A 27,662-nucleotide genomic window follows, 5' to 3' on the forward strand; every position below is an offset into this window, starting at 1 on the left:
GAGGACAGAGCCTCTGGTCTTTACAAAGACTGCAGAGCAGAAAAGTTCAATAACAGTTCACAATGCCAGGACAGTTCTAGACAAGCGTAGAGGAGAGTTGTAGGCATAACTCCTTGCCAGGGTAATTGTGCAGATGGCCATCGCCCTAGGGAGCATAGAGCAGGGCAAGTCAGAATGTGGGCCTGGGGGGTGCATGGAGCGAAGATCCATGAGCCACTGGCAGAATGAAGCTTGGGTTCTACCTCCGATACAGTGTGTGACCTTGGAAGTGTGCCTTCCCTCTGCTTTAGGGCCTCATCTGCAAAGGAGGGGTGAGAGGGAGAGGTCACTGAGGTCTCTTCTAGCTCTCGTACTCCTGGGTCAGGAAGGCGGTAAGGAACACGAGTGGACAATGGGTCTTGCTCATCGGTGCAAAACTGGAATGGAACAGGGACAGCCTCTACTGCTGACCTGGGTGTCACCTGATGGCTTGCAGGACCCATCTGGGTCATCTGACTATACAAATGAACAGAGACCTCGTGCTGCCAAAGCCCTGCGCACATCCAGCGTCTCCGAACACATCCAGCATCTCCGCGCTCTCACAGCACCCCAGAGGCTGGATGGATACACAGGTGGACCTTACTGTTCTGATTTCCCAGAGGAGGAAACCAAGCCTCAGAAGACAGAGGGACTTGCCCGAAGTCCAGCTAGGTATTAAAGGCAGAGCCCAGATCAGGTGTAGGAGAGAAATGAGGTGTCCCTGCTTCTCCAAGTGGGGTCCCCTCGCTCCCTCCCCTCCACCGTCCCTGGCAGCCCCGTGCCGCACACCAGCTGCGCTCTCCTTTCAGGCTCCAGCAGACAGCCACTTTGATTTGCTGCTAATTCTTTATTTAAAAAAGATTCACAACTCAATTACATCAGGTAACAATAGCTCACAGTCAATAATACAAAACGCAAACCCAATAAACATTCATTCTGACCAGGGGACATGGATTTAGATGAAGAAAAACAAAAAAATTACAGCATCAGCTCGTTGAGAACAGTATCCTGTAATTTCCAGTAAATTGGAATCACGGCGAGTCGTTTTCCCCACTTGAGTGGCAGGTATATTAATTTGTTGGCATTTGTCAACCATCAAAATAAGCTGTTTACAAGGGATGGGAAGAGAGCTTCAGAGAGTCAGGCTGAGGTTATTATCCTGGCAGGAGATTGTGTACCGTGATTCATATGATTAGGGGGTCTTCAGAAGTGCCAGGGCTGGCCTGTACTCCCTGTGGAGGTAGGTCCAGGGTGAAACTGAACACCCTTGACCCTGGCCCCTTGGCCACACTCTACTCCACCTACTGCTCTGCTCTCTAGAATCCAGGGCCTCATCCAGTCACCCCCTTCTGCCTCCCGGAAGTCACTCCAAGAGAGGAGTGGACAGGCTCACCAGGGGTACATTAGAACAGTTACCATCTGTTACTCACTAGTTACCCTCCAGGGGCTGAACTAGGCCCCTTAGCATGCGTGCATGCTAAGTTGCTTCAGTCGTGTCCAACTCTTTGCGCCCCTATGGATGGTAGCTTGCCAGGCTCCTCTGTCCATGGGATTCTCCAGGTAAGAATACTGGAGTGGGTTGCCATACCCTCTTCCAGGGCATCTTCCCAACCCCAGGGATTGAACCAACGTCTGCTGTGGCTCCTGTATTGCAGGCAGATTCTTTACCACTGAGCTACCAGGGAAGCCCCAGGCCCCTTATAAGGGGCATTATCTCATGAAACTCTCACAACAACCTTTCAAGGTAAGTATTATTATCCTCCTCTTATAGATGAGGAAACTGGAGCTCAGAGAGGGTACATAACCTGCTCAAGGTCACAAAGCTGGTGGGTAACAGGGCCAGAACCAGAAGAGGGAAGCAAGGTGCCTTGAACACAAAAGTCCAGGAGGCTCTGGCTCTCAGGGTGACCCAAGTGCAAGGCTGGCACCTGAATAGGGGACGTCTCACTCAGATGCTGAGTGGGGGATGTCTCACCCAGCTCCTTGGGTAGGCGATGTCTCACTCAGCACTCGGGTGGGGGATGTCCCACCCAGCTCCTGGCCATGAGGGACAGAGCTGGATCTAGATCCAGAGTTCCAAAGAACAGCAAGGAGAGATAAGAAGTCCTCCTTCAATGAACAGCACATAAAACTAGAAGAAAACAGCAGAAGGGGAAAGACTAGAGATTTCTTTAGGAAAATTGGAAATACCAAGGGAACGTTTCGTCCAAAGATGGGCACAATAAAGGACAGAAATGGTAGAGATCTAGTAGATGCCGAAGAGATCAAGAAGAGATGGAAAGAATAACTGTACAAAATAACATGGAATAACCGTCCAAAAAAGATCTTAATGATCTGGATTAGTATGATGCTGTGGTCAGTCACCCAGAGCCAGACATTCTGGAGAGTGAAGTCAAGTGGACTTTAGGAAGCACTGCTGTTAATAAAGCTAGTGGATGCAATGGGATTCCAGTAGAGCTATTCAAAACCCTAAAGGATGATGCCATCAAGGTGTTACATTCAATATGTCAGCAAATCTGGAAGACCCAGGAGTGGCCACAGGACTGGAAAAGGTCAATCTTCATCCCAATTCCCTAGAAGGGCAGTACTAAAGAATGTTCTAACCATCAGACAATTGCCTTCATCTCCCATGCTAATAACGTCATGCTCAAAATCTTGCATGCTAAGGCTTCAGCATTGTGCAAACTGAGAACTTTCAGATCTCCAAGCTGGGTTTTGAAAAGGAAGAGGAACCAGAGATCAAATTGCCAACATTCACTGGATCATAGAGAAAGCTAGGGAATTCCAAAAAAAATCTACCCCTATTTCATCAACTATGCTAAAGCTTTTGACTGTGTGAATCATAACAAACTGTGGAAAGTTCTTAAAGAAATGGGAATACCAGACCATCTTACCTGTCTCCTGAGAAACTTGTATGCAGGTCAAGAGGCAACAGTTAGAGCCCTGTATGGAACAACTGATTGGTTCAAGATTGAGAAAGGAGTACGACAGGGCTGTCTGCTGTCACCCTGTTTGTTTAACCTATACACTGAGCACATCATGAGAAATGCCAGGCTGGATGAATTACAAGCTGGAATCAAGATAGGTGGGAGAAACATCAACAACTTCAGATATGCAGATGATACCACTCTAATTGCAGAAAGCAAAGAGGAACTAAAGAGACTCTTGGTGAGGGTGAAGGAGGAGAGTGAAAGAGTTGACTTAAGACTACATATTTAAAAAAGTAAGATCATGGCATCTGGTCCCATTACTTCATGTCAAATAGAAGGGGAGAAGGTAGAAGTAATGACATATTTCCTCTTCTTGGGCTCTAAAATCACTGTGGATGGTGACTGTAGCCATGAAATCAGAAGACAGTTGTTTCTTGGCAGGAAATCTATGACAAACCTAGACAACATGTTGAAAAGCAGAGACATTACTCTGCCAACAAAGGTCCTTACAGTTGAGGCTATGGTCTTCCCAGGGGTCACATATGGTTGTGAGAGTTGGACCATCAAGAAGGCTGCTGCTGCTGCTGCTAAGTCACTTCAGTCGTGTCTGACTCTGCGAGACCCTATGGACAGCAGCCCACCAGGCTCCTCTGTCCACAGGATTCTCTAGGCAAGAATACTGGAGTGGGTTGCTAGTTCCTTCTCCCTCAAGAAGGCTGAACATTGAAGAATTGATGCTTTTGAACTGTGGTATTGGAGAAGACTCTTGAGAGTCCCTTGGATTGCAAGGAGATCAAAGCAGTCAATCCTAAAGGAAATCAGTCCTGAATATTCACTGGAAGGACTGATGCTGAAGCTGAAGCTCCAATACTTTGGCCACCTGATGAGAAGAGCTGACTCATTATAAGACCCTGATCCTGGGGAAAATTGAAGGCAGGAGAAGGGGTCGACAGAGGATGAGATGGTTGGATGGCATCACCGACTCAATGGACATGAGTTTGAGCAAAGCTCCAGGAGATGGTGAAGGACAGGAGAGGCTGGCAGGCAGCAGTCCATGGAGTCACAGAGAGGGACACGACTGGGTGACTGAACAACAGCAACAACTGTCTGCACCAGCCTGTGCTTTTTTCACTGTGGTTCAGCCACCTGGAAGAGATGGGCCTTGTAGTAGCTAGAAGCTTCCAAGGGAGTGAAGCTCAGTGGTGGAATTCCGGGCCTCACCAGACTGACCAGAGGGGCACTATCACCCCTACAAGTGGTCCCAGCAGGTAGCTGCCTCTTCCCTGTGTCTAGATGTTAGTCCAGGTGGAAACGTGGGGCTGAGGCCATCACACAGGAAAGCCAAGTCCAGCTGCTGACACCTGGGTGCCAAGCTCCCCCATGTCCCCAGCCCAGAGTCCCCCCTACCTTGCACTTGGCAGCAGTTTGCCGTCTTTTCAAATCCACTACTTACCCTCATGAGGGCAGGGGTCCTTCTCCTCATTTTCTCCTTGGCCAGGGGAAGCTGAGGCTCCGATAGTTGAACCAAGTTGTCCCAAGTCACACAGCCAACAGAGTGCCCAGATATGACTCAGAACTCAGGGCTTTTTCCATCTACTTCTCTGCCAAGAACTAGGTCAAGACCCAGATGGGGCTGGAGTTCAGACTTGGTTGGGGGTAGGAGAAATAGGAAAGAAGGCTTGAGGGGTGGGAAGTGTCAGGAACAAACAACATCTAAAATATAATGCTTTGGCTAAATTTAAACATGTGAGAGAGTTCAGAATGATTCATAATACATGCAGATTGATGCAAATGACTATGCAAATGAGGCAGAGGGAAGAGAAGGGTACAGCTCACCTCTCAACCATAGCAGGAGTGGGCAGAGCAAGGACTCCCTCTTGGGCAGCAGTCTTCCAAGCAAACCTCACCTTCAAAATGACTTTCTGAGGCAATGTGCCAAGGCCCCAGGGCCCTGGACAGATGTGGCCAGTACACGTCCACGTCACTATCTCCACACTCGACCGGGTCTCTGCAACGCCCACCACACCCAACCCCTGGCCCGAGTCTGCCTTCTCTGAGCTAAATGATTCTGCTGCTTTCCTTTCACCAATGAGCCTTCCTTTTTCCTCAGCCTTTTTAACCGCCCTCATCACCTCTCTGTTTCTAATGGGTTGGAACCGAGGGTTTGGCAGACAATTTGAGTGAGTCAGGATAGGCCAGTCGCTTCTCAGACCATATAACCCGCAGCAGCATGCTGGAGGGCAGATGGCCTCCATGAGGGGAAGTGTGGAGCTTTAGACCAGGGTTTGCATGGTCCAGTGAATCCCTCTGTTCCTTGGTTTCCTCATCTGTCAAATGAGATCGCTAACAGCTCCTGTGTATGGCTTTTGGCTGTTGGATTCGGGGGTTGAGGAGGATGCCATATGCATTCACGCCTAGCATATGGTCAGGAATCGGCCCTACTTCCCTCTGTAGACCTCCCAGCCCCCTCTTCCCTACCCCAGCCCCCTGACTTTTCTCCCTTTTCATTTCTGCTCACACAAGCCTGACTGCTACCCTCCACCTCTTTCTGCTTGTCTGAGAGTCCTACCCATCCTTCATCTCCATCACAAAGCAGACCTCAAACGCACACCCCGCACCCCCCCAAAAGCAGCCAGGACCCCAGCACTGCTGCCGCCATGCCTGTCATTGTCGTCCGCCCCTCCTGGGCCCCGGGCACCTGACAGCCCCGATTTGCACAGAGAGCTGCCGCTTTCTCAGAGCTTCACACCATTATCTCCTCCTGACGTTGACCTCCCCATGCCCCTGTACGTTTGGAGAGGAATAAATGGTTCTTCCTTGACAAGGGAAGAATCTGGGACCCTGAGGGGACACACATGGTCCACTCTGGGCGTGGAGGCCCAGAGCCCTTCGGTGCTTCCACTTTGCCTCCCCTGTCTCAGCACTCCCACAGGGAGATTTCTCTGGTCATAACTCTATCTCCCCAGTTTCTTTGTAAGCCCCTAGAGGGCCTGGAGCCCGTCTCCCATCTCCTTTTAGGCACACACCCTACACCAATGTGCAACGAGCTCGCAGGGGAGCTGGCCCTGGAGACAGAATGATGGGCTCAACTCTCCTTCACTCTCTACGGAGATCTTGGCTTCTAAACTGCCACGTCAGCCATCACCTGGCCCAGCAGCCTTGTCTCTGCAGAACAGGCCTGAGTTCTGCCTTAGGACAGCCCCCAGGAGCCCCCTCCCATGCTGGGAACACAAGACATTCCTAGAACTAAAGGTGGAGAAGCCACCACGTGTGCATGTGAACAAAATCACCTTGCAGCTCTCCCTCAAAGCTTTTCATAAAAGACCTTGGGTCTGAATATGCAGGGACTCGAAAGCCCCCAGACCCCTCTCCCTGGCAGCCAGTCTCTGGGGAGGTACGTGTAGTGGGCACAGGAACTGTCTCCATGGCACGCTGCTCTTCTCATACAGTTCACCATTTGCGTTCTTTGTCTCCCATCCTTGCTTGACTTCATCTCAACAGCCTCAGAGGTAGCAGGAATACCCCTGCATCCCCACACTCTGGTTTTATTTTCATCACGATTGGTTGTTTGTTTTCTGCACACACATGGCTCCAGAAGGAGTTACTGGCGAGATGGGAATAAACAGTCTGTGCTCGTAAACACCACTCTCCTCAGTCATTCCATGTGGGACTCCTTGTGTCTAGAGCCTGTGGGGAGACTTTAAAACTTTGTACCAAGTCAATTACTGCTACTCCCATCAGTAAGAATAATAACAAATACTCCGTGAGTGCTTCTTATGTGCCAGCCACAATTCTGAGACGTGACCTCATTGCTTTACCCTTCACCACACACATGGGCTAGAAGGTAGGTTTTTCTCATCCCCATTTTATCGATGAGGAGCAGGAACGTTCAGGAACACTTTATAGATGAAGAACAGGAAAGCTGCTTGTCTAAGGTGGACCACATGAGTCCTTTGATCTTCGACAGGGAGAGAAATCCATAATAGGAAACTCCAGGTATCTGGGACACCGTCACTGCAACACCCCACCTTAATGCAGACTCTCCCTGTCTTGTCTTCTCTGTCTCCCTCTTCCTCCTCCCTCTCCTTCTCTTGTACCCCTTACTAGTTCTTTATCCTCCTAGCTCTGTGAATGAGGCGATTTCCTGTCCCTCTCTGAACTTGACAGCCCTCTCCTGACAGTAGACAGAGGACCCTCCTTGCTGACCTCGTGGGCTGATGCAGGGGCCAGCCCTCCAGCGCGAGGGCAGTGTGCTCAGCCTGCTGGGAGCTGTGGGGTGGGCAAGAAGGGAGTCGGTCCTCACACCCCATGGCAGGAGCCCATGCGCTCTGTCCTGTTGCAGCATCTCCGGCTATGGGGCGGCTGGCGGGAAAGGTGGGAAGAACACCATGATGCGGTCCCACGGCGTGTCTGTGCTGGGCATCTTCAACCTGGAGAAGGACGACACGTTGTACATCCTGGTCGGGCAGCAAGGGGAAGACGCCTGCCCCAGCGTAAGTACCCAGAGTGGGAGTTTCTCCTCCACCTTCCCCAGGACCCAGGCAGGTCCCTCAGGGACACCAACACCAGACATACCCCATCAGGGAGCTCTTGTTCAAAAACGGCAGGACTCACCCCTTGTTCTGCCTGCAAATGCTCCTCCCTTTCCAGTGCCTAAGAAAGTGGGTGGTGTGGCTTTGGGCGCTGCACATTCGTATGGGGATGGAGGCTGAGGCATGGGTTTCATGAGCAGTCCTTAAAACTGAAGTCCTGAGTTCTGCTGAAATGGGCAAACGGTTGTTTCTCTCAGCACAAGTGTGAGTCAAAGCCCCCTTTCTAAGCTTTCTTGCAAGGGCATAGTTTTTTTTAGCCGTATCATTATAAACAGGAAAATGCCAGACCAAACATGTCTTATTCAGCTCGAAATCACAGACTCATAGCCAATATATGTATATAAAACCACAGAAAAAGTTCTGAAGGACACAGACAATGGTGGTTGCTTCTGGAGCGGGGACTAGAGTTGAGGATACTTTGTCCATAATGTCTGATATTGTTAGAAAAAGAATGCATTCACATATTATTTGTGTGATTAATTTTTTTAAGTTTTCTTAAGCATAGAATCAGAGCTGGAATATCATGTAATCCACTTCCCCCAACCCCATTTCACAGATGAGAAAGTGGAGACCACGGAGGTGAAAGGACTTGTCCAGAGTCACTCATAATGCTCACAGAGACTCTGCCTCCTGTTTCTGATGCCCCGAATGTGCTGGGGTTTCAGTTTTTACCCCCTTTCTCCCTTTTCCTCTTATAGCATACCACCCTAGACTAGCTAGGGTGTCATCCTCTCCAGCCCGAAACAGCCCTTCCTTCTGGTTCCTGATCCCACTAGGGTGTCCACACTGAGCGCTCCAAGGGCAACACTTAAGAAAGCCAGTAGTGATCTAAGGTGACCAGCAGGGGGAGACAGTGAGAACTAACAAAGCTGCAGCCATGCCTCTGGCCTGTGCTGGAGGCGGCAAGACGCAGCAGTGCTGGCTATTCCACATGGGAACTCAGCGCTCCACAGGGCGTCTCCACACTGGGCAGGCCACACCCTCATCTGATGGTGAACTTCTGCACCGGGCGAGGTCGGGGCAGGGATCCAGCTTCTGGGACCAGGACACAGGGCTCCTTCTCCAGAAATTTATTCAAGAGCAGATTTGGAAGACAGAAGTGGTAACAAAGGTGATGAGTTCAATTCCACAGAATAACCTCAGGGTTCCTAAGAATCAGGTGTCAGGCTGGGAGCCAGGGGTAAAGTACAGGGTCCCACCCCCAACCCCACACGAAGCAGCAGGAGTAAGCTTCACAAGTGCAGCCTCGTGCCTGAGAAACGCGTGGACCCTTTTATTTAGCAGCTATAATCAAGACTTTCCAACCTGATATAATATATTAAGTCATTAAATTACAAGCTGCTGTAATTTTCACAGGAATTTATTGAGTGCTAATGTAATTCTTTCATCTAAGCAAAAAGATTGCATTCACTTCTGTAAGGGACTTTTATTTGATTGGATCGTAATCAGTTATGTCTTTTCACAAGACTTCATCCTTCTTTTTTAATTCAGTTGTAATCTACTTGTTCCTCTGGATTGCTGCATTTTATCATTTTATTAATCAATCTGAAAGTGTTAGTCACTCAGTCGCATCTGACTCTTTGCAACGCCATGGTCTGCCATGGAATTCTCCACGCAAGAATACTGAAGAGGTTTGCCATTCCCTTCTCCAGGGGACCTTCCTGATCCAGGGATCGAACCCAGGTCTCCTGCATTACAGGCAGATCCTTCACTGTCTGAGCCACGAGGGAAGCCCCATTAATCAATCTACTTGCTCTTAGACTTTGAGGATATGCCGGGCAAGTTTCAGAGAAGCCAGGGACAGAGGATAGCCTTCTCTTCTGATCGGGTTGGGCATAGCATGGGCTTGGGGAAAGGAATTAGTCTTCCCAGTAGCTCCAGACCTCCACTCCCCCCAGGGGCCCATTTGAGTAAGGGAGAAAACCTTGTACAAGCACCACCTCAATCTCTGGTCCTCCCAAGGCTGAAAAATGGTGTGTAGAGAGGATCTTCTAGAGAATGAAGTGGACCCTAAGAATTAAACTTCAGGTTTTGGCAATTCTACTGGTGCTGCATGGAGTGGCTCTTCCTGTGTGCCTGGCCAACCAGAGCCTGGAATGGGCTCCAGCTGCTGGAACCCCGCCTCCCATCCCACACACACATTCCTCAGTCCCGATCCTGTGCACAGTAGGTTGTTTAGCAGCATCCCTGCCCTCTACACCCTGTTGAGCAGCATCCCTGGCCAGTATCATCCATCAGAAATTACAATCAAAAATGCCCCCAGACATTTCCAAACATCTCCAGGACAGCAAAACCATCGGTCTAAAAGTCAGTTCCCACCACTCCCATCACTCCTGAGGCAAATATTGTGAGGAGTCAGCCCACACTCACCCAGCTCCTAAGTCTTTCAAATGTATTCAGGACCTCGCAGAGGTCAGAAAAAGAAAGCAAATCATGGAAAAGTGATCTCTTCCAAATGCTGCTGTGGGCCCAGCAAGCTGCAGACTGAGACTCAAATCAAGGGGTCACCTCACCCAGGGCAGTGAGGCATGGCCATGAGTCTGGGCTCTAGGAAACCAAAAGGCCGTCCTTCAGCCCAGTTGCTTCCTCCGGCGATCTCCAGCCATCTGCAAGTTCTGCTCAGAAGAGGGCCTCCCCAAGGGGTGGGGGCCCCCACTGCTGCCGGACAAAGGACAGGAGGAAAAGGAGCAGGGCGGAGGGACAGACCTTCTTTAGCACCCTGGGCAGCTCCCCAATTTATGGAGGAGGCAGATCCAGCAGATGGGCCAGCAAATCTCCAGTCAGGAAGCTAGACTGGACCCTGAACTCTGCTCTGCTCTGCCCGGCTGGCAGCACACATTTCCATCCCCTGTCCCTGGCTCTGCCCACAGGGAATGCCCCCAGCATTTCAGGGCCTCCCCCTGGTGGCAGTTAGCAGGGTTTCCTTCCAGCAGACTCCATGCCACTCTGCCCCCACCCCAGCCCTGACCAGCACTGCACGTACATAGGAGAAATGTCAGCTGTCTACAATAGCAATTCACAGCCTTCCAAGCACACTAAATCCACTCTAGAAAATATCAAATTATTTCCATCATTAAATCCAAAATGCCATAAAACAAATTGCATCTCAGCTGTTTATCTGGAAATTTCTCTAGTACTCATTCCCGGCACCCCTGAGTGCTTTAGCGTAAGGAGTGGCTCAAGATGAATTGCCATGTCCACTGGCTGGTTACCCAGCCACATTTGATGAAAATTTGATGTTTTATTGGCCTTTTTTCTATTAAGTGAAAGAAAATTTGTTTTCCTCTGAGGTCAGACCAATGTGTGGTGAGTTCATCTCAGCTGATGTGACCTACAAGCATAGTAGCTCTTCTTGAAACCCCACCCTCTTTGTTCAGGGATTCCAGGATTCTGGGTCACAGGCATTTCCAGCATGTCCCCAGAGACTCCCAGATGCCCAGGTCTGCATCAGGTGGAATAAAATCCAAGTTTGGCTACCCACTGTTTTGTTTTTTTTTTTTTCTCTTTACATGATGCTTCAAACTGCAACTTCTCAAAAAACCTCAATGGCTTCTCGCTGCTTAGAGAATGAAGTCCTTCTCTGTATTTGAGGCTTCTGGCCATGATCTGACTGTTTGGTTTAGCCTCCTCTACCCACTCCCATTTGGACTCCCTCCAGCCCTGTCTTACCTCATGGGGCCTTTGTCATCCCCTCTTCAGAATTCACAGGGTCCTAACAAGTCGTCCTGGACCACCTCTCTGTCCTAAGATGGATTTTTCTGAGCTGAAGAAACTCCTTACACGTTTCCCCCAAATACCCCCACTTAGCGCCTTCCCTCTGAGTTCCTGCTGATCTCCTCCCCTGCAATGTCATAACTTTCTCCCATTCTCAGTGTTTAAAAAGCTCTACATCCTGCAAGGCCCAACTGAATGCCACCTCCCCCAGGCAGTCCTCCATGCTCAGCAGTCCAGCAACAAAGCTTCACTCTCCCTCCTCAACTTCCCGTGCATTTTCTGTCTAAGAGGTCCCTGTAGTCCTTCTCCAATATTTCCCAGAGTGACAGTTATCCATGTGTATTTTTTGTCTCCTCAACTCGACCATAAGCTATCTGAGAGATGGTCAGACCCTATGTTTTAGTATAGAAGGTCTGTCTGCTGGGAGGCGGAGGACCCTGGGCACAAACCTGAGGTATTTTTGTTTCTCCAGACAAACCGATTAATCCAGAAAGTCTGCATTGGAGAAAACAACGTGATAGAAGAAGAAATCCGCGTGAACAAAAGCGTGCACGAGTGGGCAGGAGGGGGCGGAGGAGGGGGAGGAGCCACCTACGTGTTTAAGGTGAGGTCTGTGCGCCATTTCCCAGGGCAGGTGCCTTCTCTGCATCCTGGCTTTGAATCCTCAGGACAAACCAAGGAACCACACACCTTGGGTGCTCTTAGCTCCATTTAAAGTTGAGGAAGTGGAGACCCATAGGGATATAAGCTTCCCTGTCTGTCCAGGAAAGGGCAGGCCCTTCTCATGCTGATGTCCCAGCCCGATTTCACTAGGCAGGCCTTCATCATCCTGCTTCAGAGCCCCAGAGGGTCCCACTGTGCCTTCTTGTGTCCTCAGTTGGACTTTTCTGATATCATCAAAGATAGACAAAGATTTCCTGTTGGGTCCTCCTGCAGGGCCAGCGGTGCTGAGGGCTTAATCTTGAAGTTGTGTGGTCAAAGCAGAGAGCCCTGCATGCAGAGGAAGGAGAGAAAAGAGACCTGCCCTGAGCACCAGCTCCCAGATCCCTGAGGCTCGAGAAGCGCTTCAGGAAAGGGGTGGTATAAACAGCCCCAAAGAATGATCCTCGCCTCCCAGTGTTCATAGACATTTATATCTCCTGATGCTTTTGCTTCATTTACGAACTTGGACTGATACAGGAGCTGGGGGTTGAAGGGGACAGAAGAGCTCATGGGCTCTTGTAACATGAGATGGGAGCCCTCGGACCACCGAGATGTCACCCACTACCCAGCAGACACTCAGACATGTTTAAGCATTTAAATGGCTCAGGGGTCTCCAGGGTGGGAGCCCTGCTCAGCTTCTCAATCTCTGAATGTCTCTCCCCGGCAGATGAAGGATGGCGTGCCGGTGCCTCTGATCATTGCAGCCGGCGGTGGTGGCAGGGCCTATGGGGCCAAGACAGACACATTCCACCCAGAGAGACTGGAGAATAACTCCTCAGTCCTAGGGCTGAACGGCAATTCTGGAGCTGCAGGTAAATCTCTGCAAGCCCAGCCTCTCCCAGAATGGTCCCCGAGGACTGTGTGAGCGTCACCTTGGCTGGGCACCATCACACACCTGTGGGCACTTTAGTTGTGGGCCCTTGAGATGCTAGGAGCTCTGGATATTGGTACTGGGATCAAAAGAGGAAAGACAGGTCATACCTTGGGAATCCAGAGGCCGTCTTGCTGGTGTGGGGTTTGGACTTGCAGAAGGTCATTGACAAAATGAGGCAGGAGGCAGCGTTCTGACTGCCAACCCAACCCTCCCTGGGATTTATCAAATGCAACCAGATATGAGCAGATGGAAGAGATCTGAGTGGGGTCAGCCTCCCAGGTCCCTGTGGTTTGTTTGTACTTCCAGGCCCTGGGCTGCCAGCTCACACACTCCTCACATGGAAAGAAAATCTCTGTCCATGGTAGGGCTGTCTGCCTCCTTAGTGAGAGCCAGTCACACAGAGATGGGGACAGGCTCTGAAGGAGATGTGAATTCCCTAATTCCTCTGAAGTCAACCATTCATCTTTGAGTGTTCTTTTCTCCACACTCAGACCGAGGGAGGATTTTTGAAGGCATTTAGAGATTTGAGCTTAATTAAAATAAATACTCAAACTTTCTCTTCAACTGAGAGATGGCTAGAGAAAGAGGAGGGAGAAACAGTCATTGTGTCCACAGCGAGGGATTACCCCAGTGATATTTACAGCGCCCCTTATGTCAGTCAGCATTTAATAAATTACGAAACATTTCCACATCTATCATGCATGTTCTTTTCAAAACAGTCCTGTAGGGTTTTCCAGACATATTATTTTCATTTTACAGAAGTGTCAAGAAGCTCATTGAAAGTTGTAGGGGTTTTTTTTCCCTCAGGATGACCAAACAGTTTCATACTTAATCCATTTTTTAAAACGCTGTTGTTGATGTGTTTTTACTTTCACGCCCATTGTTTTCTTTTCCACACATTTGCTTGAAGGCTGGGACGTGCAGGATGCAAGGGTAGGGTGCTGGGGGGCAGACTTGGTTTCAGGCTCATCTCATCCTAATTTATTAAGTTCATGGCCCCACGTAGCCAGCAGAGCCCGATTCCCGCTAATGAAGCTGAGGGGGCCTTCCCCCCACCACGTGACATAGACAAGAGCCTCGACAGGCCCACACCCACTCTCCGGCTGGCAGAGGGAGGCCAGATTCTTGAAGTCCTGCTGCTTCCAGAACTGGCAGATGGTCCCCATGACTTGCCCAGGGCTCTGGTTATCCCTGTTCTATACCCAAGCTTATTCGTGACCTTGACCTCATTTCCTGAAACCTGTCTCCCTCTTGCTCGCACCAGAGTCAGCCCTGTCTGCAGCTTCCCCCCACCTACACGTTCCTCTGCTGCCCTCTCTGGGTCCAGAAGAACCTTGGCCAGGAGTTCTCCCGAAGAACTGAGCCGTGTCCAGGCAGATTAACCCTTACGGTCCCAGTAGACGCAGGCACTGTTATTTCTCTAGGTTCCCGCCCTCGACCTTCTGCTGGAGCAGAAAGGGTTTTGGAGTCTCTGGGAGTAAACTGCCTCATGAAATGTCATATGAAACAATAGGGGGAGACAAAGTGGGGATCCTGGGGTTTCAAGGGTCTCTGGAGAGATGTATTACGGTCTGCCTGTGGCCTTAAGATAAAGCTGCAATCAAGCTAGCTCTGTACAGACCCTTTGCAAGAGTTCAGAGCAGGCCCAGGCGTAGGGAAGCACAGCTCCAGCTGCTGCCCCTGTAGCCAGAGCATCACCGCCTCTGACTCCAGCCCTCTTTGCTCTTGACCTTAGAGCAACTTAGACGCCGCTGGCAAGACCCTGCCTGGGCTTTGGGGTGTGAGGCCTTCTGCATGAGTGTGTGTCTCACAGATGTCCAACGATCCCTCCACCTGGTGGCTTATAAAACATCTCACACACTCCCCTTCTCCTTTGATCCTAACATCCACCCCATAAGGCGAGTCTCGTTATCTCCAAGTTACAGGTGAGGAAACCAAGGCTCAGCCTAGGGAAGCTCTTGCCTAGTAAACAATTATAGCCCTTTGGGTTATCTGGTGCCTAATCCAGGATTGCTGCTACGAATTTCACTGCTGTGACCTTGGTGGGGTGTTGACAGTTGGTCCTTGTTCTTGTTGGGATGAGAAGTAGTTAACCACATGAAGGCCAGGAGCTTCAGGAGTTGGCAGGCCCAGAGGGAAGGCAGAGGAACAGATTTAGTCGTCATGCCGCCTGTCCCCCCCACCACCCCCGTCCCTTAATGAGCACAGTTTGGGGTTTTGAGCCAGAGGCCTGACAGGAAGCAGGGGTACACGGCCCGCTTCCATCTGGACATGCACAGCTGTGGCCAGAGCAGGTCTCCCTCCAGCAAAGGGCAGATGCCTGGTTTTCTAGCCGTGGACTCTGAAGGCCCCAGGCCCCACTGAAGACAAACCCCCTGGGTGCTGCATAGGGACAAGCACCCCTGGAAGACAGAAGTCCTGCATTCTTTTCCAGACCCAGCAGCCGCCCGAACCAGCCGGAATCCTTACTTAGGTGTTTCTCTGTCTCTGCCTACAGGTGGTGGAGGTGGCTGGAGTGATAACACTTCCTTGCTCTGGTCTGGAAAATCTTTACTGGAAGGTGCCACCGGAGGACATTCCTGCCCCCAGGCCATGAAGAAGTGGGGGTGGGAGACAAGAGGGGGTTTCGGAGGGGGTGGAGGGGGGTGCTCCTCCGGTGGAGGAGGCGGAGGATATATAGGTAAAGATGATTCGTGTTCAAGGTGTCACTCCCTCCCCTCTTAGTCCTAGGCACCTCCCTCCCCTGTCCTCTCCCCAGCCCTCGCCTGCCCGCCCCTGGCCCGCCCCACGTGTGGACTGTGATGTGACCATGCACGCCTTCCTCCCAGCCTGCCAAACGAGCCAGAGGTAGGGTGTTGGCTCCCGAGCCAGCATCCTGCCTCAAGGTTTTGGCAGGACAGCATCAAGATCCCATTGACTCTTGATCTCCCCAAAGCTGATGATAAAGGGGCCTTGGCTTCCCAGGCTCCTCTCTGAGCCACCCCCAAGGACGCATGAGAACCCTGGAGGCCAGACTCCTCCCTTTGGATGGCCTGCCCACAGTCCTTGCCAAGCCAGCTCCCCGAGGGCCTGTTTTGCAGCTTCTGGCCTCAGGGACTCCCTACTTTCCCTTCCCTACCCCAGCCCACCAGCTTCCAGAAGGGGCACCATTCCCCATACTGATGGGGGCTACTCCTGAGAGCAGCCATGGGCAATCCCAGCCCAGCCCTTCAGCACGCAGCTGGCCCCTGGCCCTGGCTCTCCTCTGGGCTTTGGAGCAGAGCAGAAGAGCCTTCTGAAGCTGAGAGGCTGGGAGATGATGGCTCCAGCGCCCCCTAGATTAGGAAACGATGCATGCACGCGCTGTGATGTACTGTCTGTGTTTTGCTTTAAGGCTGTGTGTAAGATGTTTGTGTTAACCAGATGCTCTTCTTTTCCAAGCCCTGGGTGGGTGGGAGGAGCCCAAGGCGGGGAGCCCAAAGATAACCCAAGCCCCGCTGAAAGGAGGGACAGGAGCCTAAAGGCACAGGGGCCCATCCCCCTGCCCCAACCCTCACTGGATGGGACAGGAGCACCACCCCCCAGGCAGTCCTGGAAGAGGGGCCAAGGGGCCAACCCAGCCTGGGGAGACTAGAACTTTTCTGACTCTTGATCACATGGACTGCTTCCTGGGAGAGCCCAGCAGAGCAGCAGAGGAGACTGTGGCCCTGGAGGAGACAGTGGCCCACGCACCCAGAAGCTACAGAACCGAGCCCCAACTGCATCCTGTGTGCCATGAGCTCCCTTCCCTCCCACCGCCCCGCCCTCAAGGCCCCTCCCTGACCCTGCTGCTCACCCCGCTGATGCGCACGTGTATCCAGACTTAGGCACCCACCTCTCTGCGTTAAACTCTTCTCTGGTTTGCCACAGGTGGCAATGCAGCCTCAAACAATGACCCCGAGATGGACGGGGAGGACGGGGTTTCCTTCATCAACCCACTGGGCATCCTGTACACCCCGGCTTTAAAAGGTACACCCTCTGCCAAGTAGCAGAGCCCGCTTCCCTGGGCCAGTGCTCCCTCCCTCTCAGCTGAAACCCCAGGGCTACTCAATGAGTCCAGGACACACAGGTGTGATCGTGGGTCCCTTGCAGGCAAGTCTTCCTAGTGGTCGCCTCGCCAAGTTTTCTGGAAATCAGGATGCGTGGTCTGATACGTTCACAAAAGAAGACTGACTCCAGGCAGGTCAGCTCTAGGTAAATGCAACAGTAATGGGCCCTGTGCCTGTGGCAGCCAATCTAAGGGTCCTTCATGTGGACCCTCCCGCCTGCCTACAGGTCCTCTGAGTTTTGCTCACCAGATGCATCAGGGGCTTGCCTGCACAGGCGGTGCTTCCAGTGGCAGTGGGATGTAGGAACAGGGACCGGCAGCTGGAGATGAAGCGCAGAGCCCGGGGTGGGGTGCAGGGTGGCCTCCGCCTGAGGCTGACCCTTCCTCCTTGTCACCAGTGATGGAGGGCCACGGGGAAGTGAACATTAAGCATTACCTAAACTGCAGCCACTGCGAGGTAGACGAGTGCCACATGGACCCCGAGAGCCACAAGATCATCTGCTTCTGCGACCACGGGACCGTGCTGGCTGAGGATGGCGTCTCCTGCATTGGTAAGGGGCTGGGCGGTGGGCGGGCACAGAGCTTGAGCCACAGCTAGTTTCCATGGTTCTGGGACACCTCAGATGCAGCTTTGTAAACTTCCTGACACTGTGTCTGCCCCCAGCATGGGTGCTCAGATGACAGGCAAAGGGACCTGTGTGCGAAAGGTGGGTCATGGCTTGGGAAGGAGTCATAAGTCACCTGGTCCCACCACTAGCCCAGGATGCGACCCCCACATCCCCACCAAGGGGCCAGCTCATCTCCACCAGACACCCCAGCACCAAGGACCTCAGTACTCCTAAGACACAGGGTCTCCCATTGGGGAGTTACGGAGCCAGACCCATTCTCCTCCCGACTTCCACCCCTCGGCTCCCTGCTTGTAGTGGCCCTTTGAACACGGCGTCTGAAGAGCATGCTGCCTTCTTCCTCCTCAAGTCTCCTCCAGATTAAATAGCCCGTTTATTTCCATCCAGTCTATGGGACACGAGTCTATGTCTCTTTCCCATCCTGTTGTTGCAGTTGTTCACATCCCTTTTGAAATGCCGTGTCCGGGACCAGGCTCGGTGCCTGGTGTGGTCAGTACCATCATGCACCCAGCTCTCCCTCCCACGCGCTGGCCCAGTGCTCTCATGGATAAAGCATCAATTCAGCCTCCAGAGTCTAACTGACAGGCACACTCTATCTTTGGGTCATACTGAGTTTGTAGTCACCTAAGGCACCTGAGGGCTGCCCTGGTGGCTCAGAGGGTAAAGCGTCTGCCTGCAATGTGGGAGACGCAGGTTCGATTCCTGGATCGGGAAGATCCCCTGGAGAAGGAAATGGCAACCCAATCCAATATTCTTGCCTGGAGAATCCCATGGATGGAGGAGCCTAGTAGGCTATAGTCCATGGAATTGCAAAGAGTCAGCATGACTGAGCGACTTCACTCACTCACTAAGGCACCTGAAGGGCTTCCCAGGCGGTGCTAGTTGTAAAGAACCCACCTGCCATTGCAGGAGACATAAGAGATGTGGGTTCGATCCCTGGGTCAGGAAGATTCCCTGGAGGAGTGCATGGCAACCCTCTCCAGAATTCTTGCCTGGAGAATTCTGTGGACGGAGGAGCCTGGTGGGCTACAGTCCATAGGGTCACACAGAGTCAGACACGACTAAAGAGACTTCACACGCACACACAAGGCACCTGAATCACTTCTACAGCCCCTATTGGCTCACTTTCCATCCTCATTCTGTCATGCGCAGTTGATGTTTCAGATCAGTGTCAAGATTGTGGTATTTATCCCTGTTACATAGTGCCTCTCCACAAAAGCTGTTAAAAGTTGTAAAACCAGGATGAAACTGCTTCACGCCCTCATCCTCCGAGAAGGCTGGCAGTCCGTGGGTCCAGGGCTGGGAAGGGTCTTTCTGATGTGGGGGCAGCTCAGAGGAGAATCAATGTGGTCATCCGTGCCCCGTGGGGACTGTCTTCCAGTGTCGCCCACCCCGGAGCCCCACCTGCCACTCTCGCTGATTCTGTCCGTCGTGACCTCTGCCCTTGTAGCCGCCCTCGTCCTGGCTTTCTCTGGCATCATGATCGGTGAGTGTCCCAGAGCCCCAGCACTTCCTGAGCAGGGCAGGGAAGGAAGATCTGGCAGAATAGAGTGGCATCTCAGGCTGTGCCATCTCAGGCTGAAGGGTCATTCTGGGCGGTGGTAATGAAGACAGCCCAAGCCAAAGCAGAAGCCCCTCTCCTGCCTCCAGCACATTCCTGGCTCCTAGGAGCCCTGATTCTGAACCTCAGCCCTGTGTAGAGCTTGCTGGCTGCTCAAGGAGGGGTCTTCAGAGGAGAACACCATGGCTAAAGCCTACCACCGCCCCCACTCCCCAGCCTCCTCCAGACCTCAGTTTAGCTCTCATCAGACATGGGCTTCAGCGGACTCTTCTAGTCTGGTTCACACCTCCAGTCCACACTTCCCCTCTCCACAGAGAATGCAGAGCTGGTTTCTCAGTGTTTCCCATTAGGCCTGTGAGCCAAGGGGCACTGATCTGCACATCACAGAGCACCCAGCCAGGCTCTTTCTGCTGGAAATGCCTGGGGTAGGTGGGCAGAAACTTGAGGGGAGGCAGAAGGAAAGGAAAGGAAAGGCTCCAGGCAGCACTTTGAGGCCAGCCCCATGGGGCCGGGGGAGTCTGGGGGTGGACAGGGATTCCCTGTTCTCAGTGGACCTTTGTGATTCCCATGACACCATCCTGCAAAGAGCAGGATGACAAGAGCTACCTTGCTGCACACTCACCACACGCTGAGTGAGTAACACATTTTAGTTCATAAACCCTCAAAGAACCCTGTGATCACAGTTGGCACGTTTCATAGAGGAGGAACTGAGTGCACAGAAGTTGACTTACTTGCCCTGGCCCGTAAGAGGTGGGGATGAGCTTTAAAAGCAGAATCCACCCTGTGAATCACCTCCCATGCAGTTTGCCTTATATACAGAATGTTCTCACATATAGTAATAACAGTGATAGTGGTCACTTGTATTGGGGAGCTCTTTAGAACTTTCCAAAACCATTTCTTTTGACTGCATTACTCGGCACGTGGGATCTAAGTTCCCTGACTGGAGATTGAACTCAGGCCCAGCAGTGAGACCGCTGAGTCCCAACCACTGGACAGCCAGGGAATTCCCTCTGAAACTATTCTGTTTTGGTGAATTCATTTCATTATCACAATCCCAGGGGATGGGGAGTGGAGGTTTAGGAGACAGGGCAGGCGTTACTGTCCCTGCTTACAGAGAAAGAGACTGAGATCCAAAGAGGTCACATGTCACTTGTCAGTGTCACAGCTTGTAAGTATCAAAGGCGGAATTAGAACTCAGGTCCTCGGGCACCAGCTTAGAGCCACTTTAGAGACCTTCCACTCTGCAGTTGTATCCAGCTATGTGGCTTGGTGGTTCTTCATCTGTAGGAAACACAGGTGACCAAGAGCCCCAGCTGTACTCTCAAGTCTATTGCCACATTTGCCTCATGCAGCACCTGGGCAGAGCAGAGCTACCAAGGCAAGCCCTCTCCTGGAGGGGTGGGACTCCTCTGATGGCCCACTTTGACTCCAGAACTTCCCAACAGCCTTGGTGGAACCTTTTTAGACTGAATGGCCATCTAGGGTCTTTGCTCAACCTTCCCTCACCCTGTCCTTCACATGGAGTCAAAACAGTCTAGTAGCTTCCCAGCCTTCCTGGATTCCCCCTGGATCATCTCTCATAGACATTTCCTCAAATGAAATCCTTGCACTTCTAATTCTGTCCTGGGTCTGCTTCTCAGAGGACCCAAGCTAATGTGCCTCTGCCCCTGCATGATACAATAAATCTTTTCATTCATATGATTTTAAGCTTTAATTTGCTTTAATCTTTCAATGAAAAGTATAATTTCACATCTATAATCATTTTGTTAGTATGACTAAGAGTGATGGAAAAAGATTTAGACCCCAGCGGAGGAGCTAGAGATTCAGGAAGGCTACCTGGAGGAGGTGGCCTGGCCCAGGCCACCTTGTATGGACCGCCATCTGTCTGCAGTGTACCGCCGGAAGCACCAGGAGCTGCAAGCCATGCAGATGGAGCTGCAGAGCCCGGAGTACAAGCTGAGCAAGCTCCGCACCTCCACCATCATGACCGACTACAATCCCAACTACTGTTTTGCTGGCAAGACCTCCTCCATCAGTGACCTGAAGGAGGTGCCACGGAAAAACATCACCCTCATCCGGTGAGTGCTGTCTGCTAGGGCAGTGGAAGGTGGGGGAGGCAGAGAAGGGAGAGCTCTAGGTGGCTGGATGTCATCCCTGGACCACAGATTCCTCCGACAACAAGAGGCCAGCAGAGCCACCCCTCGGAGCACCCCCAGCCCTCCAGGGGGGGAGAAGGTTTAATGTCCAGGGCCATTTGGGGGTCTAATTATTTAATTATCTAACTTATGGGGTTGGAACAATGACAGGAGGACTAGATGGGAGAAATGGGGTGCTCCTCAATACCACCCAAATGCCCCTCCCCAAGCATTGCTCCCCTCCACCTCCCCCTCCCAGCTCCCAGAGAACCCTTTGCACATGTCTGTCATTCACTGAGCACTCCCCAGGAGGTGTCTGCCAGCCATCTGTCCTCTCCCACCAGATCCATGTCTTGGTCACCTCTAGGACCCGGGCAAATATTAGAGACTCAGTAAGTGTTCACGGAAGGAATATCAGCCAACGTCATGATGCCTGGCTTGGATCCTTTCTTGCCCATAGAGCAATAGAGGCTGGGGATTGCGGAGCAAAGCCACACTGACAGCTTTACTCCTGAGGGTGTGTGTGACTCCCTGCCTCCTGTGAGTGGCCTCTAAGTGTGCCCCTGCCTCATCACACCTTCTCCTCTGCACAGGGGTCTGGGCCACGGCGCATTTGGGGAGGTGTATGAAGGTCAGGTGTCTGGAATGCCCAATGACCCCAGCCCCCTGCAAGTGGCTGTAAAGGTAAGAGGGGGCTTCCTCATGGGCCTGACCTTGGCCGGGGTCTCTGTAAGCACGGCCCTTTGCCGACAGCCTCTGACCTCTGTGGCTCACAGCCTTCTCCTCCTTCCCACCCTCCCTTCTGTGCCCAGACGCTGCCGGAGGTGTGCTCTGAACAGGACGAACTGGATTTCCTCATGGAAGCCCTGATCATCAGGTAATGGCCCAAGCCTGTGAGGGACACAAGACACTTCTAACAGGCACATCTCCAAGGGAAACAGGGTTGTCCTGCAGGGCATCCCTCCTCTCTAACTGGAGACCTCCCCGCCCCCCGAAGTCCTTAGCACATCTTACCAGAGTGGACCAGCCCCCATCTGGTTTTCTCGGGAAAAGAATCTTGTAGCCCCAGTCAATGTCACTTGGCCTTCTACCAGCACCCCTGTGTCACCCATTGGTTCTTTTCCCCTTTTCTTAAGAAACAGAGCATGCTGGTTGTTAACAGTGGAAAATACAATCTTCCTCCAGGTAACTCTTCCACCAGGTCCTTCACCCATCCCAGCTCCCAACTCTCAAGGAAAGGAAATGGGCCCCCACGTGATGGAAGGTGCCCACCCTGGTCCATGCAGCTGGCCCGACCCTTCAGCTGGTGGATCTGAGGCCCACCACTGGGAGTGACAGTGTCCAAGGCTCAGACAGCAGAGGTTCGACCTTGAGAGCTGGCCAGGTTCATGGCCTCCTGGTGCACCGGGGAGCCTCAAACATCCTGACAGGCTAGGGAGGCCTTGGCGGAAGCAGCCGAGGGAATGAGGCCAGAGCAGCATGTGTGATGTGCTGTGTCCGTAAGAGGACACGTGGTAGCTTCAGCTCCTGCTTAAATGACGTATTTCCTGGTTGCCCATGTAATAGTGATCATTGAATAAAACCTGGAAAGTAGAAGAGTAGATGGAAGGAGACCCGAGTCACTCAGTCTCCCTCCTCTGCAGTTAAGTAAGCAGCACTGTATTTGGGTGCACGGTCACCCATTCCATCAGCTCTGCCCAAACGTGCCCACGTGGAGCTCCCTGGCCCCACTGCCTCATGTGTCCTCATAGGATCATGTTAACAAGAAAACCCGAATCTCAGAGCCCCCGCAAAGAGTCCATGGTGGGATCCAGCGGCCCTCTTCCTTGTTCTCTTCTGCACGCAGTCAGCAGGCAGGTCTCAGGCAGGCCCTCAGGAAAGCAGGCCCTCCAGCTTCCACTTGAGGCCTTCCTCCGAGAATCCTGTGAATCCTGGCCAGCAGTCCTGGTGCCAGCCTCCTGGACACCCTTGTCTCCCTGCCCACCTCCATCCCAGCCTTCTTGCTCAGTGCCTATGCACAGCCCTCTCTCCTGCTCCCCAGCCCCCCACTCCAAGCAAGAACACTCCATGCGTGTTGAACCTCCACCAGGCCTGCCCTCTGGTTCTTCCAGCTGCTCAGCAACCGGATTCTCCTCTGCTTAGGCCCAGCCTGGGACCCCTGCTCCCCGTATTTACAGAAAGCTTTTACATAATGTGGCTCTGAAAACATAACTCTGTACCCAGCTTCACCCAGTTAAGATTTTTGCAGACTCAGCTCAGTTAAATTCGGTTACTCCCCTCCGCTCTGCAGCAAATTCAACCACCAGAACATCGTGCGCTGTATTGGTGTGAGTCTGCAAGCCCTGCCCCGATTTATCCTGCTTGAGCTCATGGCAGGAGGAGACCTCAAGTCCTTCCTCCGGGAGACGCGTCCTCGTCCGGTGAGTGAGAAACACCTTTCCCATTGGGGGTTCCGAGGATACAGAGCAGGGGGTGGAAGGAGCCAGGGTGGGCAGCCAGGGCCAGCCCCTGGGCTCTGATCTGGGGGATGGGCAGGAGAGAAGGGACAGAAGGTATCCAACGGCTGAGCCTGGTCCGAAGGAGCTTGCCCAAGCCTTGAGCAATGTCTCCTCTAGCCAGTATCTATTTTTATGACCCGCTGATTGTGGAAAACCAAACTAGGGACAAGCACAGAGGGGGACTTTCACGCCAGCTGTGTCACTCACTCAACCATCTGACTTGGGGCAGGTCACTCTGCTCCACCCCTTGTGAACCCCAGTGTGCTCATCTCAGATGGGGACTTCCTGACCTTGTAGTTTTACAATCAAAATGAAGGGCTGAGGTATTTAGGAAGGTGCTGCATACATGTTATGGTCAAAGGGCTAGAGTTCGTGGGGGTGAAGAAACCTAGGTGGGCCCACGCACACTTCCCCCCAATTGATTATTAGACAACCTGGTTTAGGGCAGCCAACCCCCTCTAACCTGAGGATCTGCGATGTGAACTCTGAGGGTCAGGCTAGAACATCTTGGTCAGAGCTAGTTATAAAACACAGCACACTGAGCAAGCCCAGGGGCCGGCTGTCCATTCCCATCACTGCCAGGGTCTTCAAGAGGTCCTGGGCCCAGGGAACTGGAGCAGAGCAGACCCTCTAAGTTAGGACCTGCCATCTTGAAGTTGCTGCTGAACTGTGAGGACCACAGGGAAGACTTGTACCCTCCCCAATGAGTTAGGACCTGCCATCTTGAAGTTGCTGCTGAACTGTGAGGACCACAGGGAAGACTTGTACCCTCCCCACCCCCAGGAAAGCAGAGAAAGGCCGACAGCCACGCAGCCACAGCAAGACCAGGACTGAACACCCTCCTCACATAGACCCCATATGGTGGTGGAAACCTCAGAAGGTCGCACCTGCTCCAATTCCCACCTTCACTCGGGCTCTTAAGAGCCTCTACACCATTCCTGCAAGCCTCTGGCTGACCATCTAAGAGGAATCCAATCTAACTTCTTGAGAGGATGAGTGTGTGCAACTCAGCACCCCTGGCAGGAGGAGGGGAGAACGACTAACCCTACCTCATGATAACCCTCGTCTGCAGCACCGTCCTCCTCCTCCCCAGAGTTTTCATGTTTCTCAAAACCACCCTATGAAGTAGACAGTACAGATCCCACTTCATTTTGGAGATGGGAAAACAGGGGCTCAGAGAGGTTATGTGACTTGCCGAGGTCACACAGGAAGTGGAAGAGCTGGGACTAGAACTCAGGCCTTATGGCTCCTCATTCCTTGCTCACTCCAGCCTGCTATGTTATTGATCCCTGTGGTCCCCGTGGGGAAGCCCTGAGGGCCAAGGTGAGGGCAGGTGGTTGAGAGCAAAGGTCGCCAGCTACGCAGGCATCTCTGCCAGGGTCTGGGCACCAGTCTCAGCTTCCCCACCCCTACCCACCAGAGCAGAGCCTTCAGCCTCATGCCCTGAGCATCTCAGCAGTGCTTCCGGCAGATGACATGTGACGTCACTCTCTGGGAGGAGGTCCAGCTCTGGGTTTCCCATTGGACACTCCTGAGGCTTGAGGACAGGAGAGTATTGTGACTTCCTTGTAAAGGGAATCTGAGAACCCATCACTTGGCAAGACCAAGAACCTCTCTCACAGGCAAAGGTATCTCTCTTGATGATGATTTGGATGTTGTCTCAAAGAACAAAGCACTAGCGAGGAAGACAGATCACTGACATCTCCCACCACCTCCCAGCCCAAGTGCCGCCTCAAGGAGGCCTGCAGTGGGAGCCTGCTGCCAGCTTCCAACCTCTGGCTGCAGGTACCACCCCAGGGATGCCCACAGCCAGGGGAAGGTCAACTCTACTTGGGAGAGAGGTGCTTCTAAGGGTCAGGATCCCCCCACCAAATCTTCCTTTTAACCCTTGACCCTGATCTTTGTGTGACTCTCCTGGCCAACCATGCTCCCAGGTCTTGGTGGCAGCCCAGGTATCCTCCTTACTCCTTTACACACCCACTTACCTCAGATGAGCTGGTCCTTCCTGAGGTACTTACTGCCCATGATGGGTGATTTGAAATGTCAGATGACAGCCCTCCAGAGTGACCCCATGCAAATGTGTTTGTGGCAGCAATTTCCAGCCGGGGTGGGAGCAGGGTGGGTGGGAGGTTGCTGGGCGTCCTGCATGGATTCTCAGAACCACAAACTCCAACTTAGCGAGTGAGGACCAGGTTGACTGTGAGAAAGGAGCAGGATTTATAGTGGACCGAGGTAGCTAATATCAGTAAATCCTGATGAAGGAGGGAGGGACTGGCTGATGGACATAGGGGCTGGAGACATACACACCCTGAGGAGGGGGTGGGCAAAGCTGTGCCTCCAAGCTGGAACTCACTGAATTCAAAGGCCTGAGGTCCACCTGGTTCATTTGTTTGAAGCCCCTGCATCTCTCCAGGCTTAACCTGCTGTGTGCAGGCTCCCAGCTGGGTGCTCAGAATCAGACTCACATTCTGTGCTCACTTCCTGCCATCCCTGGGGTTCAGCAGCTCCATAGACATCAGGATGGAAGAATCTCAGAGATGGTCTAAGAGGCTCTGGCTTCAGATAATGCATGGATATGAAGTAATGATAGATACACAGACTCATAGGACAGAATGGGTGCCAGGGCCAACTATGTCTGTCATGGAAATGAAATTCATGGGTACAGAAGGAAACATTGTTCGGTCCCAGGACCCCACCACCTCAAGAAGGAAGGACCCTTTTAATGTCAATATAATTTTGCAGACCCCCCTCTTTACTGAACAAAATTTTATTGAGGATTTAATATATGCCAGATATAGGCTAGTAGCTATCTTTTAGTATCAGTTGATTCAATCCATAATGACAAAGGCCATCAAGGAGTCAGTAATCTCTGTATTAAAGGGGGCGGTCATTGCCCACTATAGCCTCTACACCTGCTTGGGGAATGGTAGTCTGGTAGGTACACCTGCTTGGGGAATGGTAGTCTGGTAGGTAGTGGCTCAGGAAAAGATGCTCCATATGCATGGTGGCTCCTTGGACGCCAGAGAGCACAGCACGGAGATGAGAACTTCTGATTGCAACTAGTGCTTAGGTTTTCACCTTTGGTTTTGACTTTGCTAAATACTAATGTTGCCTCCACAATTCGTTGAGCGCATTTTGTTGACCATGTCTGCAGCCAGGAATCTGAGGCCAGCACCATTCTCATCACTTTTCAAAATGGGTTTTTGCCACTTTTAATATCTTGTGTCCCCTGTCTTCATTCTTTGGTGCTTCCTTTCATCTTTCCCTCTTACTCTCATAGCCATCAATTTAAAAATGTATCCTTATTCTGTTTTTCACTTGGTGAAACAGTTCTCCCCTGCCCACCCCACCCCTGCCCATGTCCTGTGATCCTTCATCTCTAAATGCAGGAGCTACTTAAGGAAGTATTATTATTATTATTATTAATATTATTCTGTCTTTTATTGGTATATACATTATCCTTTGGAAATAGCACCTCAAGAACTGTGAGCAAAGAGATCATTTCACTTCAGTGGGCCTGTTTCTGCCCCTGTAAAAGTAAGATATTGGTCAAAACAGTGTCCTGATGGGAATGTCAGAACCCTGAGTGGTACACACTCACACGCATGCTCAAAAGAACTCCATGGTCAAGCCAGTTTCAGAGCCACACAGACTCCCCTCTGATTGATTCTCAATACACACTAGTATGTAGCAAAGACTCTGATAATTCCTCTGATGAAGAAGCCAGGAATTCCCATACCTATTTGATTGAATTCCATCCTACAGCCTGATTTGGGAGGTACTGGACAAAATCCTCTCTGAGTATTGGACAGAATAAAAATTGCCTGAAGTTGCCAAAGGAAGGGCCATATTCAGTAGCAAATCAAGGAAAAAGAGCCCTGGTTCCAACTCCTTCTCTGCCCAGGCTGGATACAGATGGCACACTGGCTATGCTCTGCACTGCTCG

General features: G+C 51.9%; 1 protein-coding gene across 2 annotated transcripts in view; it reads left to right on the forward strand.

Moving 5' to 3' along the window:
• The window catches only part of ALK (ALK receptor tyrosine kinase), a 733,751-nt gene that overhangs the window by 682,128 nt on the left and 23,961 nt on the right, over positions 1 to 27,662 (forward strand). The window contains exons 13-23 of one of the 2 annotated variants that reach the window (XM_027555753.1): positions 7,291 to 7,441; positions 11,727 to 11,858; positions 12,624 to 12,768; positions 15,328 to 15,510; positions 16,719 to 16,817; positions 17,295 to 17,447; positions 18,904 to 19,008; positions 20,975 to 21,161; positions 21,812 to 21,902; positions 22,031 to 22,095; positions 23,509 to 23,638. In XM_027555753.1, coding sequence (XP_027411554.1) covers positions 7,291 to 7,441; positions 11,727 to 11,858; positions 12,624 to 12,768; positions 15,328 to 15,510; positions 16,719 to 16,817; positions 17,295 to 17,447; positions 18,904 to 19,008; positions 20,975 to 21,161; positions 21,812 to 21,902; positions 22,031 to 22,095; positions 23,509 to 23,638 — 1,441 coding nt within the window. Of the gene's footprint in view, positions 1 to 7,290; positions 7,442 to 11,726; positions 11,859 to 12,623; positions 12,769 to 15,327; positions 15,511 to 16,718; positions 16,818 to 17,294; positions 17,448 to 18,903; positions 19,009 to 20,974; positions 21,162 to 21,811; positions 21,903 to 22,030; positions 22,096 to 23,508; positions 23,639 to 27,662 lie in introns of those variants that run through there. The other variant, XM_027555755.1, reaches the window with a different exon arrangement.

Source organism: Bos indicus x Bos taurus, chromosome 11 (assembly GCF_003369695.1).
Source record: "Bos indicus x Bos taurus breed Angus x Brahman F1 hybrid chromosome 11, Bos_hybrid_MaternalHap_v2.0, whole genome shotgun sequence".
Taxonomy (NCBI): Eukaryota; Metazoa; Chordata; class Mammalia; order Artiodactyla; family Bovidae; genus Bos; species Bos indicus x Bos taurus.